Source organism: Notamacropus eugenii, chromosome 1 (assembly GCF_028372415.1).
Source record: "Notamacropus eugenii isolate mMacEug1 chromosome 1, mMacEug1.pri_v2, whole genome shotgun sequence".
Taxonomy (NCBI): domain Eukaryota; kingdom Metazoa; phylum Chordata; class Mammalia; order Diprotodontia; family Macropodidae; genus Notamacropus; species Notamacropus eugenii.
In genome coordinates this window covers 215,301,062-215,325,567 of record NC_092872.1, presented here as the reverse complement: position 1 = coordinate 215,325,567, position 24,506 = coordinate 215,301,062, and the positions used below count along the sequence as shown (strand labels likewise).

General features: G+C 39.5%; 1 protein-coding gene across 1 annotated transcript in view; it reads left to right on the top strand.

Moving 5' to 3' along the window:
- Nucleotides 1–6,975, top strand: part of PYROXD2 (pyridine nucleotide-disulphide oxidoreductase domain 2) — a 39,674-nt gene extending 32,699 nt beyond the window's left edge. The window contains 4 exon segments of the mRNA XM_072626923.1: nt 2,417–2,571; nt 2,815–2,921; nt 3,740–3,860; nt 4,831–6,975. Of these exon segments, the coding sequence (XP_072483024.1) occupies nt 2,417–2,571; nt 2,815–2,921; nt 3,740–3,860; nt 4,831–4,901 (454 nt within the window). The 3' untranslated portion in view covers nt 4,902–6,975.
- The last annotated feature ends 17,531 nt before the right edge of the window (nt 6,976–24,506 follow it).

Below are 24,506 nucleotides of genomic sequence, written 5' to 3'. Positions count from 1 at the left end.
AAGGTCTATAATTACATATGTAGATATATATACATATACATTTTCCCTGCTACGTAAGGCAGTGTAGTATAGTGGAAATAGCATTGGACTGAGCATCCAGAGAAACCTTAATTTGAATCCTCCCTCTGATACTTCCTAGTTTTGTGACTATGGGCAAATTTAGTACCATTAATATCTTAACTGGTAGAATGTGGATTAATAATACCCATAGTATCTATATGACAAGATTTGAGGGAAGCTCAAATGAGATAATGTATGTAAGGTGCTTTGTCAACTTTAAAGTGTGATGTTAACATCAGTTACTCTTATTATTATTATAGCAATATCCCTCTTGAACCTAACCACCTACTTGCCTTTTAATAGCGTATAACCAAGAATAATAACTAATGACATTTACATAAAGTTTGCAAAGCATTTTACATGCATTATTTCATTGGAGCCTCATAACATTAATCCTTATGTCCCTCCCTGCAAGATGCACACATACACACAGAGACCTTTTTTAGTACCATAGATTTTAGATCTCAAAGGAACTTTAAAAATCATCTGATCCAACTACCTTATATTTATAGAAGAGGAAACTGAAGTTGGGGGGGGGGTGGTTAATGTCAAAATCCTATCACTTACATTTGTTCTTCCTTCAGGTAATGGATTGCTGACATATCCCCCCCCAAAAAAAGAGATGAGGGGGAAATTCTTTTAACATTTTTTAAGAATAATTTTTGTTTTTAGATCACTTCCATTTCCAAATATGTTCTTCTCTATTTCCTTGCCCAGAGAGCCATTCTTTGTAACATGAAATAAAAAAGATAGAGAAAAAGGGCAGATCAGCAAAACCAACCAACACATCCACCAAGGTTGACAATACAGCATTTCCCCACCTCTTCCAAGAAGGGAGGGAGGTACATTTTCTCAGCTCCTTCTCAGTTCCATTAAAAGAACATAGTATTCATTTTAATTTTTTTTGTTCTTTGCTGTAGCTGATAAAATAATGTCTTTTTGGTTCTATTTACTTCACTTTGTAACATTTAAACATCTTCCTGTACTTCTCTGAATTCTTTCTATTCCTCAGTTAATATCACACAGTAACATTCCATCACATTTATATGAGGCACTGTGGTCGGAGGATCTGGGTTCAAATCCAAACTATGGTGTGTACTCCCTATGTGACCTTGGATAAGTTATTTAATTTTCCTGAGTCTCAGTTTCCTCAAGTGTAAAATGAAAAAGTTGAACTGGATTGCTTCTGAATTCCTTTCTAGTTCTAGATGTATAATCTTATTTCACCTATGATTTCACTGATGTGGGAAACTTCAAGGTAAGAAAAACTTTTGAGTACCTTTCTGTGACTTACACTCTTAAACAGTTGCTTAGATTACTGAGTGGTCAAATGACTTGCCCAAGGTCATAGAGTCAGTATATATCAGAGGCATAACTTGAGACAGGTCTCCCTAGTTTTGAAACTAGCTCTCTATTTACAACACTATACTTTTGTTGTTGTGGTTGTTCAGTTGTTTCAGTCATAGCTGAGTCTTTGTGACCCCATTTTAGAGGTTTTCTTGGCAAAGATAATAGAGTGGTTTGCCATTTCCTTCTCCAAATCATTTTGTAAGTGAGGAAACTGAGGTAAATAGGGTAAAGTGGTTTGCCCAGGGTCACTCAGCTAGTAAGTATCTGAGGCCATATTTGAACGCAGGAAGATGAGTCTTCCTGATTTCAAGCACAGTGCTCTATCTACTGTACCACCCCGTTGCACTACGACACTACACTATCATAATCCTATGTGCCATGATAGCCATTCCTCAACTGATAAACATCAGCTTATTTCCAATTCTTTGCAATCACAAAAACAGCTTATATGAATATTTTGCTATATATGGAACCTCTCTTTCTGTCTTTGACCTCTTTAGTTTAGTCCCCCTAGATGTGGGATATCTGCATTCAAAGATATGGACATTCTAGTCACTTTCTGGGAATAATTCCAATGTGCTTTCCAGAATGATTGAATCCATTCATGGGTTCATTAAGAGTATATTACTATTAGTGTAACTTCCCCTAATCCCTACAACACTTACTAGGGAAAACTCTTTAAAACTTTTTTTTACCTGCTTTATTTCCTTTATAGATAAGGGTAGAAATTGTAGGAATCAATTATATCCAAGAATGGAGCTAGGAACTGAGGGAGACTCATTGATAGCTTCCTGACATCCCTAAGCTATGAGATATACTCCCTGAGATTTTGGAAGATCATTGCTTTAAGGATCCAAGTTAGATTAAATTGATTTGTGGGATCTTCTAGAATATTGGTAGTTCTCCAGGAAAGTGATCTCAGACCATATTCCCTTGAAGTTTTCTTTTGAATCTCATACTTTTCAAGAGATCTGATTCTCTCCCTTCCTCTCTTCCCTTGACTCAGGCCCATGATTGAACTTTGTATTCCATCATCACTGGATCCCACCATAGCTCCTCCTGGCTGCCATGTTATCTCACTCTTCACTCAATACACTCCCTATGCCATGACAGATGGAAAGGTCTGGGATGAGCAAGAGAAAAATGCTTATGCTGACAAAGGTAAAGCAAAGGAGACTCTTGGTCATTGTCTCCAGAATGATGCCTATGTAGTGAAAATCTTCTCTCATTCTTCCTTACCCCAAATCCCACTCTTCTCTCACTGGTGTCCCATTTACCCTACTTTAGCCCTTGTAGGATCCTTTGCCTATAACCAGGAAGCTCCCATGGCCATTTATTTGTGGTCTTTTACAGTGCTCCCTCTTGCTGCTAATACATTCTTCTCCTACTGTTTGGAATCCTTAGTGTTTGACTGCATTGAAGCCTATGCCCCAGGTTTCAAGAAATCAGTGATTGGCAGAGATATCCTGACACCACCTGATCTTGAGAGGGTTTTTGGACTTCCTGGGGGAGTGAGTATACTGCTTCCCCATCCCCTTCACCCTTCAACTAGTCCTAAATAGGCCATGTCAGCACTGGGGTTTCCTTCTTTATCTTTTGTTCCTTTAAGCTCATCTTGATACCCGAACTTTCCTTGAGGTCTAGAACCCTGAAAAGCATACAAGGTGAGGCACAGAAGTGGCATGGGCCATAACTGGAAGGGCACCAGAAAGGTGGATGGGCAGGCACAGCTGTGGGCACATAGGATGGTGAGAGGAAGCAGAAGCAGAAGTTAGCTGAGGAGAGCCATGAGTGTGTCTTGTTTTCCCTGCTAAACATCTGTATCCACCTCCTCAGTCTGATAACTGTCCAAGGGAGAGCCTTCTGATCCCATGTCATCTCTGGATTTCTCTCCCTGTGGAACTAGATTTAGTCTCTTTTCTTCCTAGCAAGTCACTCTCCTCATTCATAAGTATCTCCCTTCTTGGCCTGGTGTTGATTCAATAATAATAATAGCTAACTCATTATAGCAATTTAGCACTATAGCAAAGTGCGAATTTGCACATAGTAGGCACTTAAAAGTCCTTGATTGATGGTGCCATTTCATTTGATCCTCATAGCCACCCTGGAGGCAGGTGCTGCTATTACTAGCCCCATTATATGAATGAGGAAAGTGAGGCAGACAGAAGTTAAGTGACTTACCCATTTATATAGCTAGTAAGTGGGTAAGGCTGAATCCTAATTCATGTCCAGCCCTCTCTCTACTGTACCACCTAACTGTATGTAAGACAGGACAATTAAAACAGGTCAGTCTAACTCTCTAGTTACTCAGTAGCTCCTTTACTTACAGAACATTTTCCATGGAGCCATGTCCCTGGATCAGCTCTACTTTGCCCGACCGCTGCCACCATACTCCAACTACCGTTCCCCAATCCAGGGTCTATACCTCTGTGGCAGTGGCGCTCATCCTGGTATGTGCTCCCCATGGACTCCATGGGTATGGGGATTATGGGTGATCAATGGTTGGGGGTCTTTCAGAAGTAGAAAAGAGAATGGACCAATGTGTAAGGAGCATCCAGTTTTGATTTTTTTTACTGTTCACACTCTAAGTATGAAAGAACTTTTTAGCATTGGAATTCCATCTTGAAATTTTTGTGAGATATTTAGGTCATTAGTTCTTAATATTTTTATGTTATAACAGATCTCTTTGGTGGTCTGGTGAAGCTTGTAGATCCATTACCATAATAATGTTTTTAAATGCACAAAATAAAATAACACAGGACTACAAAAGGAAGCCAATTACATTGAAATAGAGCTATCAAAATATTTTTTAAAAAGAGAGTTCACAGACCCCAGGTTAAGCATCCCTGACCTAGATGGTAGACTTCTAGAAAGACGTGAACCTACTTTCCAACTGCTAACCTAGGCTCCCTGTAATCTTTTCCTATGGACCACCACAACCACCCACCACTACCACCCACCACAACCATCCACCATCACCACCCACCACCACCAATAACAACAACCCTCAAACAAGCAGCAGGCCAAAAGATTTCCTAAGAAGAAATCTGTAGCCTTAACTCTTCATTTTATGGAAGAGGAAGTGAAGATCTAGAGGGGTGTGATGTATCATTGTCAAGGCCGCACAGTTGGCTAGTGGCAGAGCACAGACAAAGACCTGCAAGTTTCCTGACTCCCAAGCCCAGTATGGTTTCTACCATTCCCTTGCTGCTGTCTTGAGCATCTCAAGATACACAAGTGGCAGTGAGGACCCAGGACCTGTGTCACTAAATCTCATCTTCAGTCACTTCTCTTGGTATTTCTAGTCCGATATAATAGAAGTTTTATAATATAGCAGGGCAGTCTGGGGTCTCTGCATGCTTACTACCTGCTTCTTTCCCCAATAAGTTTGAGAAATTGGGACTTATTTTCCTTTTCTAGGAGGAGGTGTCATGGGAGCAGCTGGACGCAATGCCGCCCAAGTGGCTTTTCAGGATTTCAAGAGCATGTGACAGCACAGAACTGTCTTGAGAAAGGACTATTATGAAAGATCTTTAGCCCAGCTTACCCATAAGCTCAACTTTACAAGACCTTCTCCTCTAAACCAATATATATCTATGCACTTGAGACCTTATAGCAAAGTGGTATAATGAAGGGTACTGTCTTTGGAGTCAAAAGAAACCTAGGTTAGAATCCTATGTATTAGGTTTACTTGCCTTTTGACCATGAGCCTTAATTTCCTCATCTGATAATAATTCTTGCAGCACCTACCTCACAAGATTGTTGAGAGGATAAAATGTGGTATGTAAAAATACTATGAAAAATATTATCTATTATAATGGCTACTGGTATCCTAATGAAATGAGGATTAGCATGTAGGAATTTTATAACAGTGGAACCCCAAATATAGTTACAGGTAGAGCAATCGTATGTAATAGCAAAGACCCCAACATACATAGGAGGGCCAGCTGTACAGGTTCTTAGACCTGCTTTTTTAAAAGGAAAGTAACTTTAAAGAGACAATCTACTTTAAACAAGCACCTATATAGTTCACTTAGTTCAGGGGAAAGGTCAGCACCCTGAACTTCAGAGAAATAAAGATCAACAGACAGGGTTTTCAACAGTCTGACCATAATACGTACATAGCAAAAGAAGCACCAACATCTGGGTTTTCAAAGCCTGGGAGAGTCTTAGTGGCAGCCCAGAGTCTAATCTGGTCAAACATACACTTCCAATGAATAAGCCTCCAAATAAAACCTTACCTCAGAGTATTTATACACATTTTAGAGCCAGAGGGAAGGACCCTAGGACCTAGTGCCTTAATAGAAATTAACAAAAGGTGTGGGCCTCCCCTAATCAAGCTTCCTTTAATGGGCAGGCCCATTATTGGGTGGGGAAGATCTTTAACTTTCATTAGCATTACATTATGTGTCCCAGATATCCTGAGAAAGACCCAATTTTAAATGCTAAACAATTCTTGAATTTTTATTACGAATACAAGGTCAAGGTGATTTATTTTCAGATGAATCTGCTCCTTGAAAAGTTGTTTGTTTTTTTTTAATTTTACATCAATATTCATTAGTAAAATTGGTCTATAATTCTCTTTCTCTGCTTTGTCTCTCTCTGATGTCAGAGCCATATTTGTCTCATAAAAGGAGTTTCCTATTTTTTACAAATAATGTTTGTATCACAGGTATTAATTACTCTTTAAATTATTGATAGAATTCACTGGTAAATTCATCTGGATTAAGGACTGCCCTACCTTTGGCAGTTCATTTATGACTTGCTTAATTTTTTTTCCAAGATTATGCTACTTAAGATTTTTACATCTTGTTTTTAGGTATTTTTATCTTTTTGTAGATACATTTTTCCTTTGAATTCTCAGTTTTGTTGGCATCATCATTTCTGAAAACTCTCTTTCTTCTCTGTTGTGAATTTACTTCATTCATTTTAAGTTTAATTTCCTTTCTGGTTTTTGTTGGGTTTTTTCGAGCAATTTAGCCAATGGTTTACCGATTTTGCTAGTTGACAAAAAAGCAAAACAAAGCATCTCCTAGTCTTGCTTATTGGTTCTATAATCTCAGTGTCCCAGTTTTTCAGAAAACAAAGTACACTTAACACAAAATTATGCCAAAGGAATATTTTTAGTTAGACCATGTGTCCTGATTTTGGGTTGAGAAAATATGATTACTGTAGTCATCAGATATATAAAAATAGGAGCATCAGAGACAAACAAACAAATAAATAAAATGGGAATACCTGGGAAAAGAGAAGATCTTTCAAGGAGATACTGGGATCCCCCACATTGGGCTGGGCTCCCAAATACATCTGGCAAAGGATGGCAACATGTTTTGACTCTCATAACAGGATACATATGCAGAACTGCTCCTTTGTTTTCTTTTTTTCTTTTATTTTAGACTCAAATGCCCGAACACAAATATAGAATAGAGAAAAGAATCAAAAACATATCATAAACTTAAATATTGGAACTTAAATACAAAGTTAAAAAGAAAAAAATCATGTCATGTGCATAGCAGAACATGAGAGGATTGAAATTATGTAACAATAAATTTTCGTTTCAAGAAAGCCTGTATGATAAATAATACTTGTGTTGAAAATTGTCCATCTTTGCTTCCTTGTCAGTTTTCTTTTGTTCTCTGCTGTCTGCTTTTTTTATTTTGTTCTTTTTTCCCCTTCCCCCACCCCTCCAGAAGGCTACAATAAAGTTTAGATGTTTCTCTATGGCTATAGCTATACACATACATATATACATACAATATACATACAGTATACATATATATACATACAATTATAAACATATACCTTCCCAAACATATTCTACTGCTGATCTTTGTTTGTGTATATGTCTTGTTTCCAATCCCTCCTGCCTCCTCTACTTTACTTCTACCTACTACCTTGCCCTTCTATTACTTGCCTCCCTCCCTCCAATTATCCCTCCCCATCCTCTCATTCCCATAAATCTAAACACCATTCTATACACCCCTTTTACCTATTCCTTTCCCCTCCCATCTAAAGATCCATCCCTTGTCCTCTCCCCCCCCCATGTCCCTACCATTTTATTTCTTTTGATTTTAGAAGACTTTTATACTCTTCTAAATATATATGTATTGTTCCCTCTTAAACCCATTCCCTTACGGAAGTAGGTTATCAGAACTACCAGCCTTCCTCCCTCATCTAATTCCTCTGTATCAATTTTTACTCTTGCAGCTCATTTGTAAACAGTTCCAACAGTCTGTCCGTCTTTGGTATGTATCTTATATTTCTCTTGGTTCTTGTATGTCAAATCTTCTATTAACTTCAGGACTTTTTTTAAGACAAAGTCTTTATAGACTGAGAGTTTATCAAATGTTCACTTTTTTTCATTAAGGATAATAGTTAACCTTGCAGGGTATGATATTTTCAGCCAGAGCCTCAGTTCTTTTGTTCTTCGATATATTATGTTCCAAGGTCTGTAGTCCTTTAATGTTTCTGCTGCTAGATCTTGTGTGAATCTAATTGTGGCATCACCATATTTAAACTGTTTTAATCTTGATGCTTTTAATATTTTATCCTTGAGCTGGGATTTTTGAAATTTGACTGATATTCCTATGAGTTTTCCTTATAGGATCTCTTTTAAATGGTGAATGATGTATTTTTTCTATTTCTATCCTACCCCACTCCCCTTGTTCTAATGCTTCAGGACAATTTTCTTTAATTATTTCTTGTATTGTTGTATCAAGATTCTTTTTTTATCATAACTTTCAGTTAGTCCAATTATTTTTATATTTTCTCTTCTTGATTTATTCTCCAAATCTGTTGTTTTTCTTAAAAGATGTTTCACTTTCTCTTCTATTTTTTCATTATTCATATTTTGGTTAATTATTTCTTGATCTCTTATAATTTCACTGGCTTCACTTAGCTCAGTTCTAATTTTCAAGGTGTCATTTTCTTCTTTAAGATTCAGAATTTCCTTTTCTAATTGGTTGAGTTTCCTTTTATAGCCTCCTTGTTTTTCTTGGATTATTCTTATTTTTTCTTTAGTCTTTTGGTTTTTAAACTGTTTTTTGAAGATCTTTTAGGAATTCTTTTTGAGCAAGTGACCATTTAACATTACTCTTTGGGGGTTTCTTTACTTCAATATCCTCCTCTGAAGATGAACCAAGTTCATCTCTATTCCCATAATAGCTTTCTATGGTTGGATTCTTTCTCCTTTGCTGTGCATTTTTTACGGTGACAGCTTAATTTTTGAAATTACCTCTAGCCCTGGGATATAGGAAATGATGCTGCTTGCCCCAGATCTTCAGTTCTCCCCACCTGCCTGGAACCAAAGTCAAACCTCCAACCTCCTGTAAGTGCCCCCAGTCAGGAGTTTACTGCCCCACTACTCCTGCATTCACCAGGCATGTTCCTGCTCACCCAACTGCTCTTTGTAGCATAGCTGGGTCTGCTGTTCCTATCAGCAGAAGTTCCCTCAAACTTCCAGGGCTCAAACACCCAACTCCCCTCACTATCCCGGGGCGGGTGTGTGTGTGTGTGTGTGTGTGTGTGTGTGTGTGTGTGTGTGTGTGTGTGTGTGTGTGTGTGTGTGAAAGTTCCTGTGACTGGGTTGAGGCTGCCTCTCAAACCAACTAACCCTAGGACTTGCCATTTGTTAAAAGGGACCCTGGCCTGGAGGTGCTTACTCTTCACAGGGACCAAACCTGGTCATGGTATTTTTCTTTGGATCTTCTCAAATTGTCCTAGGGAGACCTCGACTGTATTTCTATTCTTACTTATCTCCATTCACACTTTGTTAGCCTTATTTTAACTCTTTTGTGGGGGAAAATCTTGAGAGCTTGAAATTTTCTGACCTACTTAGCCATCTTCTCATAATCCTCTCAGAACTGCTCCTTTGGATATAAATTAGAAAGATTGTGTTAGAAAGATTAATTTGTTACCTTTTCTCTTTGTATCAATGTGATAGAGCACCAAAATTCTCATAGAAATACATGGAAATGACTACCCAGATCAGCAAACCTTTCTAAGGCATGCAGCAACAGGATCAAGTTTGGACACAATCATAAAGTCAGTTGATCAGATTTTATCTAAGGGACAGACCCTCTTAGGACAGACCCTCTTATTTCCTCTTTCACAATCCTTCCATTTCCAGTCTTCCAGGCATTTTATCACCTTCCCATTGCTGAAGGACCTAGATTCCAGCTAGTTGGTTGCTGTCCTTTATTCTCAAAGAGGACCAAAATGAGATCACCATGATAAAATGAGATTTCAGTGTGTCCGACTGTGGCTGATCAGACCAATACAAGCTCAGAATGCTCTACCACAGATTCGGCACAGATAGTCCGTGTGAATATTTGGGATGCATACTCCAAATCTGCGCATCCTATGTTTACTTTGTGCTGTCTTAATTCTGCTTTGCTCATAGAGCACAGCACCCTTTCTGATGTGGGCATGCCATGCTGAGCTGTCCTGTGTCAGTATTTCCCATGTAGCACAGTTGAATCCAAAGTTCTTGAGAGAGACCTTGAGAGTGTCCTTGTATCACTTCTTCTGACCACCAGTGATTGCCTGCCCCAAGTGAGGTCTCCATAAAATAGTCTTTTGGCAAGCATTCATTTTGCATTCGAACAATGTGGCCAGCCCATGAGAGCTGCACTCTCTGAAGCATAGTTTGAATGCTTGGCAGCTAACGTGTCAGACAATAAACATTCACATTTTTTGAGATGGAAAGGAATTCAGAAGGCATCTAGCCCAGCCCCTTCATTTTTGTAGATGAGGAAACTGAATCTTAGACAGTAAGTGACTTGCCTAAGGTCACACAGGAAGTAAGTAACAGGGCTAGGATTTTAAAACGTCCTTCAGATCCTGAGCTATTTCCCTGATGTCACACTGAGTCTTAGGATTTTAGCCCTCAGGAAGGTACTCATAACTTTTTGGAGGTCTCTTAATGACTGGAAAACCTTAAACACCCAAGGGACTACATCTAATGGTTGAATTTCAGGCACCATGAAGAATGGCAGTGGAAATATTTTGGGGGTATTCATAATAATTATAACAATTCACATCTCTGAAATAGAGCTTTAAGGTTCATAGATTGCTCTCCTTACAGGAACACTGTGAACTAGGTGGTACAAGGCCTCTTATTTGTGAGGGCAGCCTCTCACACAGGCAGACATGGACAAACCTCCAAAGAGCCTCTCTTGAAAGACTTGTCTGTCTCCATAGCAACCCTTCTCTGATCAGAGAGCACCCTGGTCATTGCAGCTGGCCTGCTTTTTAATAGACTAGGAAGAAGTACTGAATCATGCAAGAGATGGTGAGAGTGCCTCAAACACATTTATCCTGTATTGTTTGTTATATTTGAGACTATATGTTTTTCCAATATATTGGACCCAGAGAGCCCAGATCTAAGTTTAGTAACTCTTCTGGCTGATGGCTAGGAACAGTGGCTTAAGTTAGAAGTCTGGGCCCTGATGGAAGAATTCAGAATGATTTCTCTGGCCAGGTTCTAGTCTGAGTTTTGCCCTTAACTTGCTTGTATAACCTTGAGCCAAGTGATTTTCCATTTCTTTGCCTCATTTTCCTCATCTGTAAAATGAGGGGTTTAGGTGAAAGGATTTAACTGTAGCTCTAATTTCTACAACTGGAAGAAGTTATGACTCCCTGCTAACAGAAAAATAGATCTCCATCAGAAAAAAAAAACTCAACCAGCTGAAATTACACAGGACTGAAAGGTGGGAACTTCCTCTTCTTCTCCCCATCCTTAAAAAATGGGGATATTCTAGCCCTTTCACACTACTCTTTCTTTGCCCTTTCATCTCTCTTTCCACAGGCAACAACATAGATTGTAGCTGTGTTATTTTTGCTTCAAAAATGGAATGAAAATGTCATATGAGTAATTTTTCTCCCTCTTGGAAAATTCCTAGTTATCACCGTGTTCTACTCTAAATGCTCCTTATGCTTTGAGAGGAAAATTTTGTTTTGTGTTTTTGAAAAAAAAAGAATGAAAATATCTTATAGACTTACAGAGGTCAGCCAACCCAAACAAAAGTAAACAAAAATCTCCTCTACAATATCTTCAGGAGACCCTTATCCAGACCCTGATTCTCTTCTTGCAATGACAAGGAGTTCAGAGGGCAGCCTTATCCATTCTTAGACAGCACTGATGGTTAGAAAGTTCTTTCTTATATTGAAACAAAATTTGCCTCCTTCTGTTTTCCATTCATTGGTCCTAGTTTTTCCTCCTGAGTAACCCTGAGTAAACATCACTAGTTCCTTTTATCATTCCTCCTATAGGATCCTTTCCTAGACTAGTCACCATGTTGGCCATTGTCTTTCTTTATAAGTCCCTTAGTTTTTCTGAGAATTCAAGACCTATATTTGAATACAACATACCAGATGTGGCCTTAGTGAAGAGCATAACAGGACTATTGTTTCTCATGATCTGAACACTGTACTTCTGAGATTTATTCTGAGTATTCAGAGCTTGGAGTGAACCAAAATCGCTAAGTCTTTCACTTATAAACTCTTGCCGAACCATGTCTCCCCAGTTCTGTACTGTTGCAAGTGATTCGATCCTACAGCAGAATTTTACATTGGTTTCTGGTAAATCTCTTCTTTCCAGAATATTCCTATCTGTGGATTTGTTTATCCCAAAAGCACGAGGAAAAAGTGTTTAAAAGAGAAGGGTGGGCATGCACATTTCTTCAGAGTGATACAAGTGGCTATAATAGGTAGTCCTTTAGTGATGGTGAGACCTTTCAGAGGGGCAGCTTGGTGGTGCAGTAGATAGAGCACCAGTGCAGGAGTCAGGAGGACCTGAGTTCAAATCTCACCTCAGACACTTGACACTCACTAACTGTGGGACCTTGGGCAAGTCACTTAACCCCAGTTGCCTCATCCTGGGTCATCTCCAGTCATCCTGATGAATATCTGGTCACTGGATTCAGATGGCTCTGGAGGAGAAGTGAGGCTGGTGACCTGCACAGCCCTCCCTCACTCAAGACAAAGTTAAGTTCAAGTCATGTTATCATCTCTCTGATGGCATGGTCTTCTTCGACAATGAAAGATGAACGCACACATCTTTTTGCCTGAAATGTGAGGAATTGGAGGCAGATTTATAGTTCCTTGTTTTCCCCAAAGCAGTGGGGAAGCTTCCCCTCAAGCACAAACCACCTACCTCTTGAATTGGAAGCTAATCAAGTCTGGTTATGCATTCATGTAAAGCTGCCAGCTCCCTGCCTGAGGTAATGGCTCCTAAGTGATATTGTCCAGAGTCTGGGAGAGAGGGGAAGGAGGTTTATCGTTTTGGAAGGAATTCAGTAACCTTCTGGATGAAGGAATGACAGATGTTGCTGACAGAACCACCTGCAAGCCTTGTTAACTGAACTATATCATATTTGCACTGGGATCTCTACCAGTTAGCTTTTCCTTGGAATGTCAGTGTTATTCTGATTTTCCAAATTGTCACCAATTAGCTGTTTGGCCATGAGCAAGTAACCTCTAGTAAGCCTCAGGTCTTCTCGCTATAAAATGAGGGCATTGGATTGCATCAGTGGTTCTCAATTTTTTTGGTCTCGGGACCCTTTTATTTACATTCTTAAAACCTGAGAACCCAAAAGAGCTTTTGTTGACGTGGATTATATCTGTTGATATTTACCATATTAGGAATTAAAATGTCTTAGTATTATTATGATCTCATAGATCCTCTCAAAGGCTCTCAGAGATCCCCAGGCGTCCCTAGATCACATTTTGTATACAACTGGATTAGATGATCCTTAGGTTCTTTTCAGTCCTAAATCCTATGATCCTATGGGAGACACTGCAGTGTTCAAAGGAAAGAAATTTGCCAAGTGGTAACAAATAATATAGTCCAGAGCCTGAAACAGAGTTCCTAGATCATAGAATGTTTGAATTATAGGGAACCTAAGCAATCATCTAGTCTTACCTTGTCCTATTTTATTGACAAAGAAATTCAAGATTAGAGTCACTTTCCCAAGGTCATAGAGTCATTAAGTGGCAGACTTAGGACCAGTGCTCAGGTCTCCTGATTTGTGGTGGTCCAATGTTCTTTAAGAAAAATAAAGAAACAACAAAGAACTCTTAAATTTTTTGTCCATGGATCCATTTTCATAGATCTAAAATTCCTTTCAGTGAGAGCCTTTTTGCTAATTTGGGAAGGGTCAAATTTTAAGGATGAGACCTATTACATAATTTAAATATTGAGAGGGGATTTTCTTGCAAGAAGTGTTTCTTGTTATCAGGGACCCAAACATGTGATTCTCAATTTGGAAAAGCAACTTTCAGGTGGTTCTCTGTGGCTTTTTATTTATCTCCTAACCTTCCTTTCTTCTTTACCCCCTCAGTTTGTCATTGCTTCTGTGCGTAGTGCCCTGAGTGGCCTTCTCTAACCTAGTTCTAGCTTCAGACTAATTGACTTCCTAGGGAAACAGTTGTTATCGTGAGGAAGAGGTCCAAGAATTCTTTTAAGCCCTTAGGGTATAGTTCAGTCAATTTATTATACTGCTCCGATGAAATGGGACTTCAGTTCACTGACAAAATTATCTAGGCAAAAACTATCAGCCCAATATCCATCGTCTCTAGAGTTCTGATATTTCATTCAAAGCCTCAACCAAAGAAGGAAGGAGAAAAAATGCATTGGAGGAGGGGATATATGTTCTGAAAGTGGACACCACCAGGAGGAGTATTGTAGACACCCCACTCTAATTACCCCTCTGCCCTAAGGCATTATCCACAGACATCTCTGATGATGCCTTACAAACTTACATTGACCAATACTCCAGGAGATAAATAGTCAGAGATTATCTTACACATCTTGCTCAGTATCTACAAGATCTTATACAGTACACTGAATATGGTAGGTGCTTAAATATATTGAATTAGTCAATTTAATTCAATAGATCTGTATTAAGTGCCAGACAAAATAAAAATCTGTACCCTTCAGGTGTTTAAGCTGGGGGGGGTATTGCATGAAAGAACACAATAATAATAGAAAGTACTGAGATGACTGAGTATGAAGCGTCAAATGAGAGATTAGACAAAGAGGCCTAGGAATTTTAAGGGGGGGTAGGGTGGGCAAACTGGAACAACTGAATGAATGGTGAATTGTGAAGAGCATTGAATTATGCCAGTGGTGAAAGTCTTCAGGTGGCCTGTTGAGATATTTGGGTTCTCTGGTAATCTAATACACCTTGAAAGGTCTGACTCTATAGTACAAGAGACCTTTTCCAGAAAGGGTTATGAGTTGTGATACAGGTTTTCAGTGTTAAGCACAAGGTTTCAGGTGTTGTGTGTGGTCACTTTTCATCCTACCTCTGGGAAAAGGTCTGGTTACAGGAGGCACCATGCTCTAGGCACACCAATGAACTAGGTTCAATCATCTGGCTACTCCTCAGATTCAATGAGATTTAGGGGGATTAACTTTTAATTTATTTTTCAAATTATCAAACAATAGATTCCTTTTTAAAAAAATTGTTCTTTAAAAAAAAAAGTTTTAGTGAGACTTTCTGGGATTTTTTAAAACATTGTCACTTCCCCACAATATAGACTCTTCCCTTGTGACAAAGAAGCAAAAGAGACCACCAGATTGATCACAGTTAACATCAGGCAACTCAGTATCTGTAGTCCATGACCCTCCCTACTGAGGGAAGAGGTATATTTCGCTTTCATAGAAGCTCAGATTTAGACCCTGAAGAGACATTGGAGACCCTATAACCCATCTCCTTCATTTTACAAGAACAAAGGCCTAGAAAACTTAAGTGACTGGCTTTAACATCACACAGGTAGTAAGTAACAGAGCTAGGATACGTACCCAGGTTCTCTTAACTTCTAATCCAGTGTTCTATCCATGGTATCACCCTGGTTCTCTACTCATTTCAAGATCGGACACCCTTACATCTTGTATTCTTTCATCTAAAGGATGAAAGCGCAGTGCCTGGTATATAGATAGCACTTCATAAAAGCTTGTCAACTTGGCTAAAATCAGTATCTTCATTAATATTATTTTTGCTACATTTTTGTAGCCCTGCAGTAGGCACAGATAGAAGTGGTGTCAGCCTACTTGGGCTTTCATCATGGCTCAGTCACTAATCAGTATGGTTACAAGAAGTCTCTATATCTTTCTAGTTTTCAGTTATCTAAATCTAAAATGTGGTCTTTAAATTCCCTTCCAGGTCTATCACTCTAGTATTGGAGCTCATCTAAATCTAGAAGTCAGCGGGACCACTCTAGCACCATTAAGGACAAACACTTCTACTGCACATACAAAAATGTATGAGTCAAAGTTAACCTTCAGGGAGCTCAGATGGTGGCAGATGGTATAGGTAGATTAAAGATGCGTGTCAATGTAAGGGCACGGCAATAATTTTCAAATAATAAATCTTGCATGTAAAAAAAACATTTTATGAGACAAATATGGTCCTGACACCAAACCAGAGAGAGACAAAGCAGAAAAAGAGAATTACTGACCATTTCACTAATGAATATTGATATAAAATTTTTAAATAAAAAACTTTTCAAGCAGATCACAGATTCATTCAGAAAATAAATGACCACGACCTTGATTAGTCAAATATAATAATAGCTAATATTTATATAAGGCTGTAGGGTTTGCCAAGAGGCTTTACATATATCTCATTTGATCCTTACAACAATCCTGGGAGGGAGATGTTACTATTACCCCATTTTAGAGCTGAGTATAATCTGAAAAGTCACTGCGAGGGAATGGAAGGTCCGGGGAGGAGCGGAGCTGGGTCCCTTCCAGCTCAGAATCTTCCAGCCTCGTTTTATAGACGAGGAAACTGAGGGAAGGCGGGAGCCGACACTCTGCTCTCCAGTGGCTCGCTGCGGGCACCGCCAGGGGGCAGCGTAGCCTAGAGAGCGCTGCCCAGCCGGCGTCCACACCGCAGCCACTGGCCCTGCAGGCGCTTGGCCAGTGCCCCGTGGACACCAGCAGCGGCCACTACTACCCTCGGTAAAATGGGGATAATTCACCGTAAATAACCCAGTCGCTCTGATTTGCTCGTCGCCTCCCCCGTTAGACTGCGAGCGTGGGGAGGGCAGGGCCATTCTCCGTGTCCCCAGAGCTTGGCGCATAGTGGACACTTCATTAATGCTACCTATTATTATTTTATAGGCCTAGAGGCCACCTGGAGAGCGTGGCTGAGGGGCGGACCACGACCGGCTCAAGGCAGACAACACAAGTAAAGGCCTTACAGTCTTCTAGGCCCCCGTCCCACCTCCAAGAGGCGGGGGGTGGGGAAAGGTGGAGCCCCGCCCCGTGACGTACCGCCACTGTTGCCACGCCCCTGCTCCTCCCCCAAGCCTGGTTGGTCCGGCGCCAGAAGCTCGCGACGGGCGTCAGAACGCGCGCGCGCTCCCGCGAGGCGCGGCCCCGGCTTGGGCGGTGACGGCTCGGGCTCGGACGCTGAGGGAGCTGGTCTGGTAGGCCGCAGCCGCCCCAGACTCTCCGGGAACGTCCACCGCCACCTGCCGGTGAGAGCGAGAGAGCCCCGGGCCGGCAGCGGCCGCCTCGCCCTTCCTTCTGGCCGGGCTGCGGACCCCCTGACGAGTGGGCGGGAAGCCCCGGGACTGGCCGGGCCCGAGGGCGGCGGGGAGTGGCGGGGGCGGGGGGGAGGGTGGGAAAGAGGGGGAGGTGCGCGTGCGCGCTCTAGGGTGGAACGTGGAGGGGTGTAGGGGGAGGGGAGGGAAAGGAAGAGAGGCGTGCGGGCCCTACGGCCCCTGTTGGGAGGCTCCCCCTGGCGGAGCCGCCTGCTGGGGCCTTGGGCTCCAAGGCTAAATCTAGGGTGGGTAGAAGAGGTGTGGAGCCTGGAGCGCCGGCCCTGCGAGGAATAAACGTGACGCAGTCTGGGCCCCAAATCGTGAGCTCTCTGAGGGCAGGGCTGACCCCTGCACGGAGTGTCATCACTCACTCACTCATTCATTCACTCATTCATTTATTCATTCACTCACTCACTCATTCATTCATTCATTCATTCACTCATTCATTTATTCATTCACTCACTCATTCACTCACTCATTCACTCACTCATTCACTCCATTCATTCCCTCACTCACTCATTCACTCACTCATTCATTCATTCACTCACTCATTCATTTATTCATTCACTCACTCATTCACTCCATTCATTCCCTCCCTCCCTCCTTCATTCACTCACTCATTCACTCCATTCCCTCACTCATTCATTCACTCACTCACTCATTCACTCCATTCATTCCCTCACTCATTCATTCATTCATTCACTCATTCATTCATTCACTCATTCATTCATTCACTCATTCATTTATTCATTCACTCATTCCCTCACTCATTTACTCCATTCATTCCCTCACTCATTCACTCCATTCATTCCCTCACTCATTCATTCATTCATTCACTCACTCACTCATTCACTCCATTCATTCCCTCACTCATTCATTCATTCATTCACTCACTCATTCACTCCATTTATTCCCTCATTCAATCACTCCTTCATTCACTCCTTCATTCTTTCACTCATTCATTCATTCACTCATCCATCCCGTTGCAGAACACTGTGGGGCCAAGCGCTCAGTAATTGAGTAGAGTCGTAGGTAGAAGAGTCTTACGTGCTTCCAGGGCCCAAGAGTGGTGGATAGAATCAATGGATTTGGTTCAGAGAGAGACCGTAGACCCTTCTTTATGTGTCCCGGACTCCTGAGTGCAGTCAGGTGAAGCCTTTGAGACGCTTCTCAGAACGTTTTTAAGTGCACAAAATAACAATGCATAGGATTACCAAGGAAGCCAATTATATTGAAATACAGTTTATAAAATATTTCAAAAATACAAGTTCTTGGACCCCAGGTTAAGAACCTCCCTCTACCTTAGAGGTATCTATTCCAACGTCTTCATTTTACAAATGAGGATATAGATCTAGAGAAGTTTAATAAATTACTTCACAGAATAGTAATATAACATTAAAAATTACTCTTCTGATTCTAAATCCACTAATCTTTTTATATTACGTCAGGGAACATGCCTCTACAAAAGGCTTCTTGTTCACTCACAAAAAAAGGCGTATATTTCAGGATGCACAGACATAAATAACCTTCCACGTTGAGAATCATGTGCAAGAGCTTACAAAATAGCTCATTTCTAGAGAAGGAATGATTCAGCTTGTTTGAGTTGGCCCCAAAGGAAAGAAATAGAAGCAATGGATAGAGGTTAAAGGCAGTTTCTTTTGGATATAAAGAAATACTTCCTTTAAAGACCTCTGGAAGTCTTCAAGTGTGGGTCAGATAATCACTTGGCAGGAATTTTTTTATATATGTATATACACACGTATGTATATAAATATGTATATATATATGTTTGTATGTGTATATATATGTATATGTATGTATGTATGTGTGTGTATATGGTTTGCAAAGCACTTTTCCCCATAACAAGCTAGTGAAATATTTCCTTGAACCTCAATTTCCTCATCTGTAAAATAGGAATTACAATACTCACAGCAGTTCTTACCTCAGTGGATTGTTGTAGAGATCAGTTATGTCAGATTATGCAGAGCACTTTGCAAAAGTGTTATATGACAGTCATTATAAGTACAGAATATAAATATTACTGTCCTGATTTTGAAGGTGATGAATTTGGCCCTCGTGGTCACAGTACTGGAGCCAGAATTTGAAGCTACATCTTCTGACCTCAAATCTAGTGTTTGTTCCACTATACTTGAGGATGTTGTCTAAGGAATTCTTGCTCAGGGATGGATTTGACTAGTGTGGTACAGTAAAAAGAGGACCTGGATTTAAAGACCACCTCTGCAACTTAACTGTGTGACCTTTAGCAAATCATTTAATCTCCCTAGGCCTTGGTTTTCTCATCTGGAAAAGGAAGGGGTTGGATTAGATGATCTTTAAGGTTCCTTCTAATGCTTCAGCTATGATTTTATGGCTCACTGGCCTCTGAGATCTCTTCCACTTGAAAGTGATTCCTCATCTATAAATTAAGCTTGTATTAGATGACCTCTGTAGTTACTTCCAGCTTTACAATCTCTGAGCCTATGGAGGTTCTTAATTATTTGGAAATTTGAGCCAGAATTATTTTATGAAATAAACAAGGCAAAGACCAGAACTCTTAAACAGTATTTCAGAAACGTGTCATAAAAAAGGATAAAGATATTTACAGGATGGTAAGAGAGAAGGACAATTAAATAAATGATTCTTTGACCTTGAGAAAAAAAAAATAACAGCCTGTTGTAATCCAATTCAGTACAATGTGTAGTAGCCTTTATTTGAATTAAGATTATAGAGTTCCATAGTTGTTTAATAATAGTATATAAACTTCCTGAAATATTCTTAGTGTGAGGGGAATTGGTTTATGTGAGAAAATACGCTAGTTTTAAAAATAACTACCCTCTGTTTATAATGAGAAAACCTCTTTTTATGTACAGGTCAGACTCCAAATTTTGCCTCTTGATGGTTTCCACCTAAATGCAAAATGTTGTAAGTGACAAGATTGAATGGAAGAAAAACACAGTTAATTTTATTAGGATAAATTAAGCTCATGTAAGTAGAATTCGCATTTAAATAGGCATATTTAAGCAATAATCCATGGTACATATATATATATATAGCAATACAATCTATAACTGTGAATGAAAAGTTAGATGGCTGTTGTCAGTTGTGAAAAAAATAATAAAAAAAGATTAGTTTGCATTTGAATCTTGTCAGAACTTCAGCCACATACCAGTTATCGTAGAGCAACAATGCTTTGGAAATGTGTGGAAGCAAAATTCTGCTTAAAAACATTTTTCTTTTTGGGATGAAGTGGTGATAAATGAGAAAATTTGCCTATAAGTATTATCTACTTGAGTCAAGTCAACAAGCATTAATTAAGTGCTTACCATGTATGCTTGATAAAATATTTGTATTCCTATGCTAAGCCTGATGAGAATACATATAGAAGCAAAAAATAATACTTTCCCTCAAGGAGCTTATATTTTATTGGGGGGGAACACAGCATATAAAAAGAAGCTGAGGTGGAGCAGAGGCAAGCTAAAGGGGTCCATGGTAGGCAAAGTGTGGAGAGTCAGCAGTAGAGACTGGAGGGGGAAGAAGACATGACTGACCTGGGTACTATCCTTAAAAGGGAGGTTCTGGAAAGCACTAAGCAGTCAGAAGGTGCCACAGGGCCAGAGTACACTTCTAATGTGAGAAGGAGGCAAAGTGTGGTTGAGAAAGTCAAAGATGAAGCCTGGAGAGAAATGAAGACATCACGCTTTAGGATCAGGTAATGTAGATGGCCCATTGCAGTTTGGAGAGAAACAAAGTCATTTTCTTTCAGGAGTTTTTAGTACATGCTGAGCAAATATTTTATTGTTCTATTCCCAGTACCTATTTACTTTAGTATTTAACCATGCATTGTTATGTTTCTGTTAATTTGTTAAGGAGAAAGCTGAGTTATTTGGAATCTGAAACTATGAAACAATAAAATGATTGATCTTGGACCCCATCCAAAGGGCTTCAAAAGTTATTAAAACGCACCAGATTTACATTATAAAGTAGTTTCATCCATAAAGATGGTTCACAGAATGGATCCTGCAACCAGGAAATGAAGTTTGAATCTATTTATTACTCTAAATTAACTTGGTTACTACGTTGTGACCCTAGTCTCTCGCAACTCCCTAGGATTTATCCACTAAATCATACTCTAATTGTAATCTGCTTTAGTTGAGGGAAGTTGAGGGAGTTCCGTATATTTAAGAAATTACAGATCATAGAATTATATCTGGGAAGGGCCTTAGAAGTTATCAAGTTCAATTCCCTTATTATCCAGATAAAGAAACTGAGGCCCAGAAAGGTTAAAGAATTTGCCCAAAGTTGTACAGGTTATAAATAGATGGAATATAGCGTTGGCTCTAGAAATGCCACACTTTCCCCACTATACCTCACTGATTCATCTTTTAGTATTCTCTGATGTTAAGTCAAGGGGAAAAACTACAAAATTTTCTGAGGATTTAGGGCATTGAAGGATTATTTGCAGAATTGTAAAGATATTTGTCTATACGTAATTAACAATCCAGGAGTGTAATGACCACTTGTGGCAAGAAACTAGCTGCTTAGGAGCCAAAGGGTTAATCTAACAGGTCTGCTTAACTTCTGCTTGCTGAGGGCTAGAGACTGATTTATTCTTGTGAATTCTAGCACTGTGTTAAAAAGGAAGGGATTTTAAGAAGGGACTTGCTAATCGAGAGTGTGTCTTCTTTGTTTTGCTACCTACTATTTTTTTTTTCTTTAGCAGCCTTCAACTTGAAGTCCTCATGAGTTTGGTATTTATTTCTCCCACCTGTCTTTTCTTACTTGGGGAGGGTGCTTAGAAAAGAATATGATGGAGTGAGTCTCTGATTTCCTCTGTATGTTGCCTAGGAATGAGCACCCTCTGTTCTCATCTCTATTCTTCTACATTGGGGCAACATGAAGACTACTACTAATTCCTTCATAGACCTGCTTTGAAGATGTAAAAATCTAAAAAGATTTTAGCTTTTCCTATCCGTAGACCGTTTCCCAGGGTTGAAGACCTGTTGGGCTATGCCACTCATCCCCTCATATCCGGATACTAAGATGGATTTGTGATCTCATGGATGTGTAGTTACTTCCTCTACTGGTGCAGATCACAATCTCTACATAGCTTCTTTGTGATTCTTGTCCTTTGTTATTTGTTGTTCTTCATTCCTTCAGTTGAACGAGTCTGACACTGCTTCCATTTCTTCCCCCACTGTTTGCTAGGAAGTAATGGGACCAGTTGCCAGGATTTCAGCTTTTTTAATGTTAAGCTTCTAGCCACCTTTTACACTTTTTTTTCCTACCCTCATCAAGAGGTTTCTTAATTCTTCTTCGTTTTCTGTCATCAAAGTAATAATCCTCTGCATATCTGAGATTGTTAATATTTTCTTGGCAACCTTAATTCTGGCTTTTGATTCATCCAGCCTGGCATTTTATATGATGTACTCTACATATAAGTTAAATAAATAAGATGACAATATACAACCTTGTCGTACTCCTTTTCCAATCTTAAACCAATCAGTTGTTCCACATTCTGTTCTAACTGTTGCCTCTTGGCCTGCATACAGGTTCCTCAGGAAACAGGTAAGGTGATATGGTACTCCCGTCTCTTTGAGGACTCACCACATTTTGTTGTGACCTACGCGTTCAAAGACTTTAGTGTACTTAATGAAGCAGTAGTAGATGTTTTTCTGGAACTCCCTTGCTTTCTCTGTAATCCAGTGAACGTCGGCAATTTGGTCTCTAGTTCCCCTCCTTCTTCTAAAACCAGCCTGCTCTTATGACAATTTTCAGTTCTCATATGGCTGAAACCTAGCTTTTAAGATCTTAAGTACAACCTTGCTGGTGTGTGAAATGAGTGCAGTTGTTCAGTAATTTGAACATTCTTTGGTATATTTCTTCTTTATGATTGGGACGTAAACTGATTTTCCAATCCAATGGTCACTGTTGAATTTTCCAGATTTGATGGCATATTGAGTGCTGCACTTTAACAGCATCATCTTTTAGGATTTTAAATAGCTAAAGTTTTTCACCTCCACTAACCTTAGTGATAAGGAGAGATAAGAAGATTTCTTAAATGAGCATTGTAAAGAAATAGAAGAAAACAGAAGAGTGGTAAAGACAAGATCTGTTCAAGAAAATTAGAGATATCAAGGGAATGTTTCATGCAAAAATGGGCATGATAGAGGACAAAAATGGTAGGGACTTAACAGAAGTGGAAGAGATTAAGAAGAGAGAGGACAAGAATATACAGAATAACTCTACAAGAAAGATTCACATCTTTGTTTTTCCATTAATCCTCCATAAAGGATTGACTTGGTGTGTCAAAGTCTTGTGTAGTACTGGTATACCTTGTCTTTCATTCTTGCTCCATAACTAGCTCACTTCTTTATCAAGTCACACGTGCCCTTTATGATGACTTTTGTTGTTGTTCTTGTCATCTTTTATGTGCAGTGGTAATTTACTATGGCCTATTTAAACCCATTAAAGCTCTTTTCATTCTTTGCAATTTTTATTCTTATTAAACTGTGGTAATCCGTTTGTTATAATCAGATAATATCAGAGAGTTAATGGTCTTAGAGAGTTGGACTTTTGCAGCAAGGAGCCATTTAGGATTACTGAAAGTCGTGTGCAGTTTCCTTAGTGTGATCCAGCTTTATCTCCAGCTTTATTTACTTGATTCTGGCTTCACCTTATTCCTATCTGCAGCACTTTGTCCAAGATATAGATAAAAATGGATTAACTTAATGGACTACCATCCAACCTGTTCAAAAATCTTAAATGTCCTTATGTTGTTAAACAAGCAAAACAAAAAGCCCTCACTAGAATTAATGGGGAAAAAGAAACTGTATTTGATAAGACATAAAGTGCTATTTGGGTTTTCTTAAACAGATAATCATGTTAGAAAAAAGGGTATAAGTATGATTGTATTGTAACTAATTTATTTAACTCATTCCTGCAGTAAAATAAATTCTTTAAACCCCAGATTGGTCTAACACATAGAAGGCATTCCACATATACTAATTAAACTGATAAACATGAATACTACCAAAAAACCCAGTTGTGACCTGCCTTAAATGTTCTTGCTAATGTCCTGGACCACACTTTTGACAGTCACTCCCCTGAAAAGGAAGAAGGGTAAACACACAGAAGGTATTTCACAAATATCTTAGTGTGAGAGACTTTCAAAATGGAAAGAAGCCATTTTCAAGATATTTTTTTCTAAACTCTTAGAGATTGTATTTGGAATACATAAGCAAATACGTTGCTAAACCAACTAATCACTTAACCAGATAAAATCAGCAACTTCACACTATCTCATCCAGGTTTATGTTGCTTTGAAGTAACATAAGGAAACTCAAGAGAATGTTGTAGTTTTAGGTTTCCCACGTGATTTTATAGAATAGTTTCATAGGAACTTCAGAGTTGAAAGGGCCTATATGAGGAAACTGAGTGATTTATCCAGGGCTACAGAGCTAAGCTGGGGATAAGAACGTAGATTTCCCAATTGTCAGTCCATTGCCTTTCTGTTACACCACAGCTACTTCCTAAATTCTGAT